The following is a 16,619-nucleotide window of genomic DNA, read 5'->3' as shown; positions in this document are numbered from 1 at the left end:
AGCTGCCCTCCATCACACCATCCCGATTCTTAACTTCAGAGTATTTAACATAGTCTGTCCTTGTGGTATTTGTTGATTTGTGTATTGGTGAACCTGGTTTGCCCATTTCTATGTATAGGGCCCATGGTGGATGCTCAGTAAATATTGATACTACTCAAATAGTAAGGCTGTAAGGTGGTCAGAATTGGTGACTCAGATGGTAAAGAATCTGCTTGCAATGCAGAAGATCCGGGTTCAAACCCTGGGTCGAGAAGATCCCCTGGAGAAGGGAATGGCTACCCACTCCAGTATTCTTTCCTGTAGAATTCCATGGACAGAGAGGAGCCTGACTGGCTCTAGCCATAGGGTTGCAGTCAGGACACAACTAAGCAACTGACACTCACATTTTAAAAAATGGTCAGGAATAGTTGAGATAATACAAGTAAAAGAACTTTGAATAGTACCTTGACCTGTAAACACTGGCCACTGTTACTATGACTTGGAGCACAAGGGCTAGAGAGGACTGTTCTAGCATTAACTTAGGCAGGTTGATAGGGAGTCCAAGGCTCCTTTAAGGAGGAAGTGAACATTCTTGTTCCAGTTATTTTGCCTTAGTCACATAGGCTGCACAAGCAATAATGTGTCTTGCTCATGCTTTCCTTAAGCCTTGTGTAACAATGTATCTTGCCTGAGAGCTGGCTTTTCTTTAGATCTGGAGGTAATCATTACAGAGCAGTAATACATCTTACTCATGGGTATGTTTTACTTAGGCTCTATGTTAATGATTATAATTGTAACAAATCTTGTCTGGGAACCTGTTTCTCAGCAACACTGTATGTCTCCCAGAGGCATGTTGCCTGGAACCCATTCTCCCTGGCTAATCTTGTGTCAAATAGGAAAAGGAGTAGTCAAGGCTGTATATTGTCATCCTGCTTATTTAACTTATATACAGAGTACATCATGAGAAACACTGGACTGGAAGAAACACAAGCTGGAATCAAAATTGCCGGGAGAAATATCAATAACCTCAGATATGCAGATGACACCACCCTTATGGCAGAAAGTGAAGAGGAACTAAAAAGCCTCTTGATGAAAGTGAAAGAGGAGAGCGAAAAAGTTGGCTTAAAGCTCAACATTCAGAAAACGAAGATCATGGCATCTGGTCCCATCACTTCTTGGGAAATAGATGGGGAAACAGTAGAAACAGTGTCAGACTTTATTTTGGGGGGCTCCAAAATCACTGCAGATGGTGACTGCAGCTATGAAATTAAAAGACGCTTACTCCTTGGAAGAAAAGGTATGACCAACCTAGATAGTATATTCAAAAGCAGAGGCATTACCTTGCCGACTAAGGTCCGTCTAGTCAAGGCTATGGTTTTTCCTGTGGTCGTGTATGGCTGTGAAGACGGCTGAGTGCCAAAGAATTGGTGCCTTTGAACTGTGGTGTTGGAGAAGACTCTTGAGAGTCCCTTGGACTGCAAGGAGATCCAACCAGTCCATTCTGAAGGAGATCAGCCCTTGGATTTCTTTGGAAGGAATGATGCTAAAGCTGGAGCTCCAGTACTTTGGCCACCTCATGCGAAGAGTTGACTCATTGGAAAGACTCTGATGCTGGGAGGGATTGGGGGCAGGAGGAGAAGGGGACAACGAAGGATGAGATGGCTGGATGGCATCACGGACTCGATGGACGTGAGTCTGAGTGAACTCCGGGAGATGGTGATGGACAGGGAGGCCTGGCGTGCTGCGATTCATGGCGTCACAGAGTTGGACACGGCTGAGCGACTGAACTGAACTGAACTGAATCTTGTGTCAAAGTTATCTCAGGATGTATGGCTTGGGAAAGGGTCTGGTAAAACTTTCAGTCTTGAGGTATTCTTTTTATCTATTTTCAGCAGCCAGCTCAAAAGTGTATAATGCCCTGCTCAATCTAGCAAAGTGGGTACTCTTCCTACCCTCTTCTGATCAGAAGCTTTCTAGGTCCTTTCATTTCATTAAAATATTTGCTGCACAAAGCTCTGAGTGACTGAGACTGCATCTTTGGTTCTGGAATGAAACCTTCTTCAGAGACCACAAACTCGACACCTACCACCATAAGCTATCAACCCTGAAAAGAATAGGTATTTCCTGCCTAAAATTCACTTCCTTGCTTCTCCCTTGCAAACTTCTACTCCTCCTTCAAAACCCAGCTAGAATATTTTCTCCTAGTTTTTTCTAACTGATTAGTAAGATTTAATTGAGCACTTTCCATGGGTCAGGCTGTGGCTTGACCCTGGTTTCCGGGACGGGGTCGGGGGTGGGGGTGGGGCGGTGGCGGGAGCAGAGACGGGGCTTCTCTCCAGGAGCTCAGGATGGCATGTGCAGAGAAAGCAGGCAATTTGGAGAAAATCACCCTGCGTGAAACAAGTATACGGCAGCCCAAGAAAGGCAGAGGGGCCCAGGTGGAAAGGCTCAACGAGTCCTCTCTCGCTCTCTCCCTCCCGAACCTATCTCTTCGTGGGGCACTTCGCTGCTGATGGGGCTGGGGTCTTAATTATTTGGAGGCTTGGGACGTGCATTTCACTTCATTGAAATCTGCCCTGATCACCGGGAGGTCCCCCTTTCTAACCCACCCTGAGGCTCTGAGAGGTCGGACGGGGGCCCCCAACCTGCCAAACGCAGCCCTGGCCTGCCAAGCCCTCTCACATGCCTCCCAAGTCAATGGGTGGGCGGGGCGGCTGCTGCTCTCGGGCGCCCTCAACTAGCCGTTGAGGAAATAGGACCGCGCAGGCAAACTCCTGTCCCGGCCAAGTCCGACCCGACACAGCCAGCCTGGCCGGGGGGCCATACACCCCTGAGGAGCCCGCAGCCAGGGCCCTCGGGCTCCGCTCTGTGCGGCGCTCCGGCGACTCCGGGCTCGGGGCTCTGTCATCCCGGGCGGGATCCAGTCCAAGTTTCGAACCCTAGCCCCACGGGGTCGTTTCCAGCCGCGCGTTCCCGCCACACTCCTCCTCCGGGCGGAGGGTACAGTGGCCGTGGCCGCGGCTGTGACCGGGGCCCTGGGTCAGAGCGGTGGGGGAGCGCGGAGTTCATTCGGTGCAGGCCCTCGCGGCGAGGCAGCAGCCGCCGACCTGGGAAAGGTGGACCGGAGCACCGGGGGGCGGAAGGGGTGCCGCCTGCGGGTCATCCAGAGGACACCGGCAGGAGAATTCCTGAGGTGGGAGTAAGGGGAGGTTAGGTGGGGGGTAAAGAGGGAGGCCGGGCGTTGGGTAGGATGCACTGACCTTCCAGGGGCCGCCTCGGAGAAGTGGGAGGACGCACAGGGTCTGGCCTCTCTGCGCGCCTCCTGCCCATCCTCCCCGCCCCGGCGCGCTACCCCCCAGCCCTGAACCCTAGCTGTTCCCCCGCTCCACGATCTCTGGACGCCGCGAAGGGTCCGGGCCGGACAGGTAAGGGGGACCGGCGCAGGGGAAGGGGGGCTGCTGATGCCGGCGCGGGCACGGAGAGAGCCCTCCCCAACCAAGGGCGTTCCACCGCCCTCCTGCGCTGTCCCTGAAGATGTCCGGAGCTATCTTCACGCCTCTGGAGGGCCCAGGCGCCCTGGACGGGACAAGCGGCCACCCCCTCGTGTGCCCGCTGTGCCACGCGCAGTATGAGCGCCCCTGCCTGCTGGACTGTTTTCACGAGTTCTGCGCCGGTTGCCTGCGTGGCCGCGCTACTGATGGCCGCCTCGCCTGCCCTCTGTGCCAGTGAGTGCCTGGAAACCTCGGAGGAGGGGAGGCTGGCTCCCTCTGGGAAGGGATCTGGGTGCTGGGAGGCCAAGACTCTTCAGGAAGAAGGCTGGGAGAGACTGCACCCAGCTGGTGCCTCTCTGCCAGAGATCGTGAAGGCTCCTGCCCACTTTACAGATCAGGGTAACTGAGACCTGGGATTATAACCCAAGGCCTCTCAAGATGAATCAGGGGGCAAGGGCAGGCTAGAGTGCCTGTGCTGTGGAATTGGATGCTGCTGGAGTAGGTGATCTCAGCTCAGCGTCGGGACACTCTCAATAACTCGCTTAGGGGTCCTTAAGTTTCAGGTCAAAGTAGCAAGTTACATTGGCTCAAGCTACCTGTGCATCTGTGCTCAGCTGTGTCTGAGCCTTTGTGACCCCATGGACTGTAGCCCACCAGGCTCCTCCTCTGTCCATGGGATTCTCCAGGCAAGAATACTAGAGTGGGTTGCCATTTCTAGGGGATTTTCCTGACCCAGGGATTGAACCCAAGCCTCCTTTGTCCCCTGCATTGCAAGTGGATTCTTTAACCTCTGGGCTACCAGGGAAGCTCAGGATACCTGGGGTGGCCCTGAATTTGCCTAATGCAGTGAGAGGGGCTTGAAGGGAGGCTTCTGCCTTTGACACCCTGAGTCGCCAACCCCCTCCCAGGATCCCTCCAGGACTGGGAAGGGACCGGTTGGAGTGCGCACTGGCTGAAATATTTATAGATGTCAGGCCTGCAGGCACCCCACCTCCCACCCTATTTTTAGTTCCTCCTGGAATGTACACAGTAGGAAATGGGTAGGGAGCCTTGGGGAAGGGGCATCTGGAGCTAGGCTGAAGCTTCTCCACAGGCACCAGACGGTGGTGAAGGGCCCCAGCGGGCTCCCTCCAGTGGATCGGCTGTTGCAGTTCCTGGTGGACAGCTCAGGGGATGGCACCGAGGTGGTGCGCTGCGCCAACTGCGACCTGGAGTGCGGCAAGCAGGCAGGGGCACCTGGGGTGCAGTGGGGAGCGGAGGGTGCCAGGCTGCACTGTCCTGATGCCATATCCTCAGAGGATCACCCAACAGCGGGCTCTCCAGCCCCTCTCTAAGGCACCTCCTATCCAGAACAGAGGCCCCATTTTACTGGTATGGAGACTGAAGTCCGAAACAACTCACTTGAACCAACAGTCTGCTAGGTGCAGGGGTTAAAGCCACTTGGATTTGGGGGTAGTTTACTGGCCCCCAACTCAGGGCAGAGTTGTGAAATGGAACAGGAAGAGCAATCCAGTGCACAGACCTGGAGTCCCTCCAGGGTCCACTGCTACCTGGGTAGCCGCAAGCCGCTATCTGCAGCCAGAGAGGACAGGGGATGTGAGCACACTGTGTTTTGGGGGAGAGGTCATCCTGAAGGACCTGGGAGCAGAGGCCAGGTTTGGGCTGGACTGAGAAGTGCACAGGGGACTCTCTCCGGACTGTGGAACCTGGTCTGAGGAATCCCAGGAGGATGTCCGTACAGGAGCAAAAGGTCAGGGTGTGCTGGCAAGTTCTAGAATATATGCTACCCAGAATTATGGAGATAAGGAGCAGTAGGTGAGGGGCCGGAGGTAGGGAGAGCTTGAGGAGGAAATGGCCTTGAATGCCAAAGAAGTTGGGGGTCTGTGTTTTCATATCCATTCCTGGGATCGATGCCTTGGACTCTCAGCCACAGGGAAGGGCACCTGCACACCTTCACCCCTTTCCCCCTCCCAGTCAAGTCCCAACTTCAAATGGCTGGGGTGAACACAGCCATGTGGCTCCTATTGAAGGTGCCAAGAGGGGCTTGACAGGTCTTGCCCACGGGCACACATACGTTTCTGTTGTAGGTTAAATGTTTTGCAAATACAGTATCTGCCCTCCCCACAACCCTGGGGAACCCCCTCCTCAAGCCTTTTCTGGGTACCTCCCCCTCACCTACTATCTGAACCTCGATATTCTCGTCTGTAAACTGGGGATACAGAGTGCTGCGCGTCGGGTTTACATGGAAGGGCTGCCGGCGGCCCTGCCCCTGCCGGAGACTCGAAAACACAGGCTTCCAGTTCACCGGCGGGCTGAGCCCAAGCTCTGTCCGCAGGACGCGGAGACCACGTACTTCTGCAACACGTGTGGGCAGCCGCTGTGCGCGCGCTGCCGAGACGAGACGCACCGGGCACGCATGTTCGCGAGCCACGACATCGTGGCCTTGGGCCAGCGCAGCCGCGACGTGCTCCAGAAGTGCAGTGAGTGCGGCGTGCCGGGACGGGGCCGGCGCCAGGCGGGGATGGGGGCGGGCGCTGGCCGGCGCCCTCACCGCCGCCCCCGCCGCAGCGCTGCACTCCGAGCCCTATGTCCTGTTCTCCACCGACAAGAAGTCGCTGCTGTGCATCCGCTGCTTCCGGGACATGCAGGGGTGGGTAGAGGGCGCAGGAGGTGAGGGGCTGGCGAGCGTCCCGGAGCGGGGCTCACGCGCGGGGTCCCTGCAGGGAGAGCCGCGTCCACTGCGTGGACCTCGAGTCAGCTTACGTCCAGGGCTGCGAGCGGCTGCAGCAGGCGGTGCTGGTGAGCGCGGGCTGCCGGGCGCCCCGGGGCCGGGGCTGGGAACGCGCGCCCGCAGGAGGCTGAGGCCGCCCTGTCCCCAGGAGGTGAAGGCCCTGCAGACCGCCACTCGAGAAGCCATCGAGCTGCTGCAGGCGATGGTGGAGGAGGTGCGACGCAGCGCGGCGGAGGAGGAGGCCGCCATCCAGGCCCTCTTCAGCAGCATGCAGGTGAGGGGTAGGGGGACTAAACAGCTACAGCCCAGAATCCTTATCAGCATGACCTGGCTAGGGCCCAGGCCTGCCCCAGCCCTCCTAGAGATTCCAGTGTAGCAAGCACTAAACTACTTTCAGGAGTTAATCTCAGTAGCCCGGAAAATTCAGAGGAGGAGCAAGGGCCCGCCCTAGGCTGGGGTCTGTGATGTGATGTGGTCAGGGAAGACTTCCCGTAGGAGGTGACATTGAAGATGAGGCTGCTGGTGCTCCCAGGCGGGGGTAGCAGAGCTTGTGGGCTGGAGAGAGAGCCAGCCTAAGCAGCTGTGTGGCTGGGGCCCAGGAGCCTGGGAGAGTGCTGGGAAGGAGCAGGGCCAAGTCTGCTCAGTCAGTTAGTGGACCGTTCCTCCCAGGACAAATTGTCAGAGAGGAAAGCGCTGCTGCTGCAGGCCGTGCAGAGGTGAGTGGTGGCAGGTCTCCACCCTCTGCCCCTTGACCTCCAGACACCAGCTGGAGCCTAGGCCAGCCCCATCCCACCTAAGAGCAAGACATCCAGGTGTCCGCCCCATGGGGGGAAGGCAGGGTGGCTCAGGGAAGGGGAGACAGGGAAGGATGCATAAAGCCGGTGGGGAGATGAAACCACCCAGTTCTGAGGCCCCACCCAGGTGGGGGTGGGCAGCCCTCCTCTTGGAGATGAGGCTGCCTGCCCCTCCCCCAGCCAGTATGAAGAGAAGGACAAGGCCTTCAAGGAGCAGCTTTCCCATTTGGCCACTCTGCTGCCCACCCTACAGGTAAGGGGAGCTGGGGGCATGGGGCTGGACACCCCACCCAGGCACTGAGCAGTGTCCCTCTTGCAGGTTCACCTGGTCATCTGCTCTTCCTTCCTCAGCTTGGCCAACAAGGCCGAGTTCCTGGACCTGGGCTACGTGAGTGCCCCCAACTTCTGGGTCCCCCCTCCCCAGCAGGAACCCAATGTGCACATCTGAGACCCCCACCTCAGGGCTGGGCAGCCTGTTCCCTGGAGGCTGGCTACCTCCTCCACATTGTCATCTACAAACTACTTGGGGGCCAGCGAAGCCCTTTTAAGAGGACAGCAGGGAATTCCCTGGTGGTCTCCAGTGGTTAGGATTCTGCAAGGTTCAGTCCCGGGCGGGGGAACTAAGATCCCCCAAAGCCACCAGTGCAGCCAATAAATAAATAAGAGGACAAGCAGAGCCTGGAGGGAGCATAAACCTCCTCCCCAAAAATGCAGAGTCTACTGAAGTCCAGACACCCCAACTTTTCCTGTCGATTTGGGGTGGGGGAGGTTGGAGTGGACATCCGGCCAATCCCAGGGAGGATCGGAAGGCAAGTAAGCATCCTAAAGGCAGACTCGCCCTCCAGACCCCTCCCCTCAGTGTCACCCCAGCCACCTGAGAGCCCTCCCCTTTCCCCCTCCCCCGGCCGCAGGAGCTGATGGAGAGATTGCAGGGCATCGTCACGCGGCCACATCGCCTGCGGCCGGCACAGAGCAGCAAGGTGCGTGGGGGCGCGGGGTGGGCCAGGGGTGGAGGCACGGGCCGAGGACGCAAAGTGGGCCGGGGAGACTGCGGCATGGGGTGGGCCGCGGGCGAGGGCGCGGGCCCGCAGGGGAGGGACCTACCTCACGACCTCATCCTGCCACCCAGATCGCCAGCGACCACCGCGCCGAGTTCGCGCGCTGCCTGGAGCCGCTACTGCTGCTGGGGCCACGCCGCGCGGCGGGTGCTGGGGGTGGCACTAGCACGTGAGCCGCGAGGGCGCCGGACCGGGAACGGGGAGGCGGGCACAAGATTTCCACTGGGGTGGGGGCAGACTTTCTCAGCTCACCAAGCTCCCACACGGGAGCCTGCCCAGCCTGAAAGCAGCCATCCTGGTCGGAAGCCCATGTAGACTGGGCTTGGAGCCGGGTCGCGGTAAACAGGAGGACTCAGGGGCTGCCCCCAACCGCAGTTGTGCACCTGGATTGGGGTGTCTAAGCCCTGAAAGGAAGGGTAGCTTAGAGTGGGGTCTCAGTCACCAGAAGCCACAGGGGGTCTGACTCCTGGGAATGGGGGTCAGTCTAAAGAGCTGGAGATCCCTAGGAGTTAGGAGAAATGCCTAAGCTGGGGTTGTCTGCCAAGGGTCCCAGGGCCCCAGGCATAGGAGACTGGGTATCAGGCCAAATTTGCAAGGTCCCGCGTGTGTGCATGAACTTACGGTGTGCTGGGGACCAGCCCTGAGGACATCCTGATGGACTCTTCTGCATGCTGGCACAACTCTCAACTTTTAAAAATACCCTGCTGATGTCATTGGTCTTGGGTGGACAAAGCCTGGCATCAGGTTTATTGAGGGCCCCTGCGTGGTTCTGGTGTGTCGCGTGGGGTGAGAGGCTGGGGTAAGGGAGGACCCTCTGGACCCCCACAGCCACATCCACACGAGTTCTCTCCCCAGGCTCGCAGGGGGCTCAGGCCCCAAGGTGCTGAGGGGGCGCGGCTGCCCTTCCCCGGTAGGGAAGATGTTGGGGTCGCCGGTCCAAAAGCCCACACTGCACCGGTCCATCAGTACCAAGGTGCTGCTGGCGGAGGGCAACGACTCACCCTTCACGGAGCACTGCCGCCACTACGAGGACTCCTACCGGGTGAGGGGGCCGGGATGGGCCAGCGAGGAAAGGCCCCACCCTTCGCGCCAAAGTGCTGTGGCCAGACCTCATCCGGCCACCAGGGCTGCCAGGTGCACCCCCACCGAGGCCCCCGCCGTGCACCCAGCCTGCAGGGCACACGGGCATACACCGGTCTCTCCCCTCCCCCAGCGCCTGCAGGCAGAGATGCAGAACCTGAAGGACCAGGTACAGGAGCTGCACCGGGACCTCACCAAGCACCATTCGCTCATCAAAGCTGAGATCATGGGCGACATCTTACACAAGGCCCTGCAGGTGGACGCCCAGATCGCCTCGGAGTATGCTTCTGTGGAGGGCCTGAGAGCAGTCTTCCAGGAGGTAGCCCCTCCCAAGGCACCTCTCTCCCCTGCAGCCCCACCTGTCAGCATGTCGGTGGGCTACCCCCAGACAGGAAGTGGCGGGGCGGGGGTGGGGTGCGGGGACTTGGCCTGGGGCCCCAGGAGGCCTTCACAGGCTCTGGAACCTGGGTCTCTGCTGCCTGGAACCCAGGAACTGCCTGGGAGCACCCTGTGGTCTGAGCAGCTAGAGGACAGAAACGGCCCCGATGGAACTTCCAACTCGGCCATGTGCAATATCCAACTTACTTTCTCTTTCAGATTTGGGAGGACTCCTACCAGCGGGTGGCTAACGAACAGGAGATATATGAAGGTCCCGGGCAGCTGCTACTGAGTGCTCCCCTCCACATGCTTTCAGGGGCAGGAAGCCATTTACCCGATAACCAGATTCGAACTCCCAAGCTCTTCTTATTTATTTGGCTGTGCCGTGTCTTAGTTGTGGTATGGAGGATCTAGTTCCCTTACCAGGGATCTAACCCAAATCCTCTGCATTGGGAGTGTGGAGTCTTAGCCACTGGACCACCAGGAAGTCCCCCACTTAGTTCTTGACTCACAGCTGCTAAGTGACCCCCAAAAAATATATCTGAGGTCAGAATTCAGTAAGTAGGATGACTTTAGGAATCTTACCTCATGCTTTAATTAGAGGTAATCACTCAAATAGTTGGGATATTTACATGGATCGAGGCTGGAGAGTGAGGATCTGAAGCCAACAAGACCTAATGCTCTGGCCTGGGCCCCCACAGCCCAGCTCCATGACCTTCTCCAGCTGAAGCAGGAGAATGCCTACCTGACCACCATCACCAAGCAAATCACGCCCTACATCCGCTCCATTGCCAAGGTGAAGGAGCGACTGGAGCCCAGGTGAGGCTGGAGGTATTCTGAGGGAACCAAGATACTTCAGGATGTGGATAGAGAAAGTGCCACACCATTGGAAGAGTTCCTGTCAGGGAAGTGGGCCAGGTCATGATCTGGGCAGGTCAGGTGCTGGACCTCAGCTAAAACACAGAATGAGTGGGCTGCTCTGAGTTTCTGCTTCTAGGCACACATCACCCACCTCTTTACACTTTGGGGGTGAAATGAGGATCTTCAGCTGATCCAGGCAGCAGGACACAGAGGAGAGAGAACTTCCCCAGCCCATGGTTAAACCAAGTCTAGACAAGGACCTGTACCAGACTCTCAGCACCATCCTTGGGCACAGGAAGTGTTACTGGGGCAGAGGGTTTCTTGGTGGCAAGTCCTCAATGTGCCTGCCTCTCAAGTCACAAGCCCCAGGGTGGTTGCCCTGTAGCACTGGTACACAGTGGTCAGCCTAGATTCTCCTTCTGCCACCCTCCAGGGGACTCCATTTGCCTTGTTCCGAAGTGAGATCTCCTGACTCCAATACTCCACGTGCCTTCGTTCATGATTTGGTGGCTCCAGTACTGTTGCCTAGAAAATTCCATGGATGGAGGAGCCTGGTGGGCTACAGTCCATGGGGTTGCAAAGAGTCAGACATGACTGAGCGACTTCACTTCACTTTCGCTTTCTATCCTCCAAACAGCATCTTGAGAAGATAGGACAAACATGTTTTGAACAGCACAAGTCTGCTGTATCTTTCTTTCTTTTTATCTTTTGGTCATACTGTGAGACATGCAGGATCTTATTCCCAACCAGGGATTGAACACTTGTCCCTGCATTGGAACGCTGGAGTCTTAACCACTAGACCTTCAGGGAAGTTCCTATAGTATCTTTATTCTGCCTTCGTGCTTGACTGACTGATAGTTTTGCTGGGTATTGAATTCTAAATGGAAATTCTAGATTGGGAATTATCTCCTTTAAAGGCAATGCTCTATTGTCTTCTAGCTTCCAAGGTTGTCTTTGAGAAGTTTGAAAGCATTTTGATTCCTAATCCTTGTAATGTGACCTACTTATTCTCTTTAGAAGCTTGTGGAATCTTCTCTGTTCCCAGTGTTATAAAATTTCACATTGGTGCAGGTCTAGCTATAGTCCATGGGGTTGCAAAGAATAGGATGTGACTTAGCAAGTAAACAATAGCAAACGTTCTATCCATTGGGTACCAGTCGGTCCTTTCAATCTGGAAATATGTGTCCTTGTCTGGGCATGTTTCTTTTGAAGTGGTTAATTGATTTTCTCCACTTTCTGAAATTCTTATTGTTTACTGGCCTTCTGTGGCTGGTCCTCTGATTTACCTTCCCTTTTCAGTCCTTTTTTTTCCATCTCTTCATTAATCTGCCATACTTCCTGGGAGATTTCTTCTTTTATCTTCCAGCTTGTCTATTTAGTTCATTTTTGAAGAAAATTTCCAAGAGCTCTTTCATTTTAAACAATATATTTATTTGGCTGCACTGGGTCTTAGTTCCAGCACGTGGGATCTTAGATCTTCATTACTGCATTGTGATCTTTAGCTGTGGCACTTGAACTCTTGGTTGTGGCATGTGGGATCTAGTTCCCAGACCAGGGATTGAACCCATGCTCCCTGCATTGAGAGCACAGAGACCACTGGACCACCAGGGTGGTCCCCAAGAGCTCTTTTAAATGTTATAAATTGGCTTTCACTTCCAAAGAGGTGTTTGTGGTACTTTGACTGCTCTAGTTACATAGCATTCTGTTGTTTCATGGACACGATAGAGCTGATAGACTTTTTTGCTTTTTTTTTTTTTTCAAGTTTCCTTCTCCATGAAGGCTGTTTTCTCCAAGTTACTTTCCATTTAGGTTTCTACCTTTCATGATAAAGGCTTTGGTCAGATGTCAGGAAATCTTTGATTGCCTCTTCATGTTAGGAGTGAGGTGGGGGAGAGCAGGCTCAAGCTCTGAGCACGTGGGTCATGTGAGGCATCTGGGTAAGTGGGGTTTTTTGTTTTGCCTTTTTTTTTTCTTTCTACTTTGAGCTGTTCTGGGTCTTCGTGGCTGCTCAGGCTTTTCTCTGGTGGCAGAGAGCAAGGGCTGCCCTCTAGTTGCCACAAGCAGGCTTCTCATTGAGGAGGCGTCCATTGTTGTGGAGCGTGGGCTCAGTAGTTTCAGCTCCTGGACTCTAGAACATAAGCTCAGTAGCTGTGGAGCACAGGCTTAATTGCTCTGCACCATGTGGAATCTTCCCAGACCAGGAATTGAACCCATGTCTCCTGCATTGGCAGGAGGATTCTTTACCACTGAGCGACCAAGGAAGCCCCATGATTCATTTTTTTTAATGCCCCAATGTCAGTTTTAGATCTTTGCCCAGTTTCCTTCCTGGAAGGTCACCATGTGGATCGTTTGTCTGCACACCTAATTTTCTGGTTTTTAGTAGTTCTCATCTGTGTGTCATACCCTCCCAGGGACTAACCTTTCCGAATTCAGGGTTGGGGGGTTGCAGCTGTTCAGAGGTAGGGATCTTAACCTTCACTGTCCTATTTCAGTCCCAGCCCCTGAGCTGCAGAAGCAACGGGGCTCCCTATTCCTGGGGCCCTGGGGATTCTGTGGTGGGGACTGGTGGGACCGCAGCTTCTCAGGTCTGCTGAATTAGTGGACACTTGTCTACTGCTCTCCAGCTTCCAGATGTCACTGTTATTCTCTCCTGCTGTCAACCTGGAGAGGATTTCCCCCTTCATTGTTTTGGTCCCTTTACTAGTTTTAGTGAGTTTTGGGAAGGAGGGAAATTAAGAGTGTGTGTGTACAATTGCTGTATTCATCCAGAACTGCCAAGCCACTTTTTATTTTTTAACTTTATTACTTTTAAAAATATTTATTTACATATTTATTTTTGGCTGTGCTGCTCTTCGTTGCTGTGCAAGGGCTTTCTCTAGTTGCGGTGAGCAGGGGCTACTTTCTAGTTGCAGTGCTTGGGCTTCTCATTGAGTTGGCTTCTCTTGTTGTGGAGCACGGGCTCTAAGAGCATGGTTCTTCATGGTTCTTCATTAATCATGGCCCATGGGCTGAGTTGCCCTGTGGCATGTGGGATCTTCCCAGATCAGGGATCAAGCTAGTGTCCCCTGCATTGCAAGGCAGATTCTTAATCACTGAACCACGAGGGAAGCCCCAAGCCACCTTTTAAGTGACCACTTTAACAAGTCACACTGAGTGGTTGCACTCATCATAATTTTTGCAGTTTTTAAAAAATATTCACTTATTTAGCTGCCCTGGGTCTTAGTTGTGGCATGTGGGACCTTCATTGCGGCATAAGTCTTAATTGCAGCATGTGGGATCTAGTTCCCGGACCAGGGATCCAACTCAGACTTCCTGCATTGGGAATGAGGAGTCTTAGCCACTGGACCACTAGGAAAGTCCTCCTCTTGCAGTCTTGATCAAATCCCTGTCCACCCAGGACTAATGACAGTGTCCTCTTAGGCTGTGCAGTTTACTCCAGATACTGTGTGATTCCATTTATAGAACCTCAAAACCAAGCAGAACTAACCTCTGGTGTTGCATACAGTCAGGATGGACGCAATCCTGGGGCCCTCTGAGTGGAGGTGACATCGTGGTGTCACAGACCCCACTTGTTCACACTGTGTGCCCATTCTAAGCCACGCTTTTTCTGTGGGCATCCTTTCCCTTCCATGTGCCCTGCTTTGGTGAGCAGTTGGCTGCCAGTAGTGTGCTCCTGCCCGCCTGTAAGGGGCAATACCCTGGCAGTCACACCTCTGTAGGGAAGCAGCATCTGTGGTTGGTGTCAGTGAATAGAAAGGAGCTCAGGCTGGAGCCCAGTTCCTGGGGGTTTGGGGTGAGCAGGGAGGCTGCCCCTCCCCCTCTTCATGGACCACTTTGCAGGTTGGTCTAGAGTTGCCCTCTGCCTCCTCCCCTCCCAGTGCTGGGAACCCCCTTCAACCCCACCCCCTGGATATGCTCTTGCTCCATCATCAGCGACCTTCCAGCTACATCCTTTGACCTTGGAGCAATGATCATGAGCCTGGACTGTCTGTCGCCTTCATCTCACTCTTCTCTTGCTTCTGAGACACCCCACCTTCAGTGTGGCCTGGGGCCTGAGAGTCCTTTTGAGACCCTCCTGCCCACCTCTGTCCTCGTCAGCCCCAACCCACACCTGTCGCAAAAGCCTTTTGGTTCTGCAAAGAAGCTGGACTGGCTCCACTTCCCCACCTCTGCCTGGAATGTTGTTGCTTCAGCTTGTTCCAGGGACCGTGTCACCCAGGCCTCAGCTTGAGCATCAACAGAGAGGCCTTCCCGAACCCTCCTATTGAAAGCAGGTCTTGCTCACAGTCACTCCCTGCATTCGGACCTGCGGTGCCCCACCTTGGCATGTCTCCCTGACCAGAACAGGGCTCCCGGGAACACAGGGCCCAGCCTCTCTCATCCACTGTTATGGCCTTGGCCCCCGGTAGACATCTGAGGCCCAAAGCCCGAGGAGGGCCCTGAGGGTGTGCTCAGGTTAGGGTTTGTGCCGTGAACCTGAGCACATGCACCGGGCCGGCTCTGCTGCATCCAGACCCCAGGAACTGCTTTCTGTCTTGCAGGTTTCAGGTCCCTGTGGATGAACCATCAGACCATCCACAAAACACGCATGATGATGGCGTGAATGCCGAGGCCCCGGCCAGGTAAGGCGGGTCTTTTCAACCTGAGCAGGCGAAATGATTTAATCTCAGAGACAAACACAGATGATAAAGACAGACTTTGGGTTTTCTTTTGGTCCCTGCTTGACACTGACCAGCTCTACACCCCCGGCTGGGCCTCCGTGTATAAATTCTGGGGTTGGAGAGGTTCTTAATCTCGGTGGTGCCTTCAAACCAGTGACCTCGTAGATGACAGATGTGACTTGGATGGACATGATCGGAGTTTTGTAACCACAGATGGCCATGGCTGCCAGCTTCCTTCCCCACACACCTCTGAGCACCCTGGCTCTTACACCATGTGACTCAAGGAAAAGTGACTGAGGGTTATTTCTTCCTTCATTGGAGCCACAGTGTTTGCCAACATACTTGCCAGAGGGAGAAAAGAATGTGCAGTAACAGAGCGACACTGTCAGAAAACAGATCTTCTCATGTTTCACTGGAGCTGTAGAAAATCAGAGCTAAGAGGGCCTGTGGGTGGGAAGAGGTCAGCTGTGTCCAAAGCCACCGTGGGGTTGGTGACAGAGCAGAAAGCAGCCCCAACCACTCCAGGCACCGTTTGGAGTGCCTGGAGTGGTTGCTTCAAGGGAGGGTCGACTCAAAGAGCAGGGTCACAAGCCTCTGAAATGGTCTGAACTGTGGACGTTTTTGCAGCTACAAGTCTTAGAAGCGAGATGAATCCTTTAGGAGATGACGTGGTGTGGTTCTGGTTCTGCTGTGGTCACCCCCTGGTGCCCTTTGGGAAGGCTTGCTGTTCTAAAAGCCTCTGCCTGGGTGGATTTTAGCGCTGGGACACCAAGGAGATGGGGACAGGAGCGGAGAGGGGGGTCACGCCTAGTGTTTCTTTAGGAGCGATCCAGTAAGTGTTGCAGAGAAGAAGGAGAAGAACTCAGAGCTGAGAAACAGCCGAGCTCTGGGCGGCCTTGCAGAGGAGCCTCCACTGAAAAACAAAGATGTGCCCAGACCCAGATCAAAAAACGGGGGTGATGCCCCCACCTGGAGGGAGCGCCCAGCTTAGCCTGGGACCAGTTCCAGGGTCAAGCACTTTGCGACAAGCCAGTCAAGGCCAGGAGAGTGAAGAAAAGACAGTTCTCATTTTCTTTTTTTAATTTGTAATCATTTATCATCAATAAAACCCAGACACTCCGGCAGGTCCCTATTTCAGGTTCTCTGGCTTAGGCTAGACTTCTCGTGGTTCAGAGTCCTGACCCTTATCACAGTGGCTCCAGGAGGCATCCCAGTTCACCCTGCACCTCCCTGTATACTGGGCTGTGAACTCCTGCCAGGGTGCACCCTCTGAATTTCATGAACGAGCCTCTTGGACTAACCCACTGGGCAGCACCTACTCTGCCTCAGAGGAAGCCTATTCCTTCTGAACCACGGCCCCGCTGTTAGCTGGAAAGTTCTACCCCATTGTGATCCTAGTGCTGACTCAGCCAAGGGGAAAAACACAGCTTTTCTCACTGTGGGGCCTGGGCTGAGCTCATAAAGCGAAGAAAGAGCACCTCCGTACCCCTGTACCCACAGCTGTCCCCACCTACTGTCACTCTCCTGTGTGCACCTCTGATGACGTTAAAGCACAGTTCACCCGCAACTTTGCTCCGGTGGTTTTT

General features: G+C 54.8%; 1 protein-coding gene across 1 annotated transcript; it reads left to right on the top strand.

The window, feature by feature from the left end:
* Window positions 1-3,384: 3,384 nt before the first annotated feature.
* On the top strand, window positions 3,385-16,024 carry RNF207 (ring finger protein 207). The gene is made up of 18 exons (XM_052653467.1): window positions 3,385-3,404; window positions 3,514-3,704; window positions 4,564-4,696; window positions 5,806-5,950; window positions 6,039-6,120; window positions 6,194-6,269; window positions 6,350-6,475; window positions 6,871-6,917; window positions 7,176-7,248; window positions 7,315-7,383; window positions 7,907-7,975; window positions 8,125-8,222; window positions 8,909-9,095; window positions 9,267-9,452; window positions 9,731-9,782; window positions 10,213-10,330; window positions 14,914-14,994; window positions 15,856-16,024. Exons 2-18 carry the CDS (start codon window positions 3,514-3,516, stop codon window positions 16,022-16,024), a joined length of 1,902 nt encoding a protein of 633 aa, XP_052509427.1. The 5' UTR covers window positions 3,385-3,404.
* Window positions 16,025-16,619: the final 595 nt, after the last annotated feature.

The sequence above is a fragment of the Budorcas taxicolor genome, chromosome 16, assembly GCF_023091745.1.
Source record: "Budorcas taxicolor isolate Tak-1 chromosome 16, Takin1.1, whole genome shotgun sequence".
In the NCBI taxonomy this organism is placed as follows: domain Eukaryota; kingdom Metazoa; phylum Chordata; class Mammalia; order Artiodactyla; family Bovidae; genus Budorcas; species Budorcas taxicolor.
The sequence above is the reverse complement of the archived record's forward strand: the minus strand, read 5'-3'. Positions and strand labels throughout refer to the sequence as shown.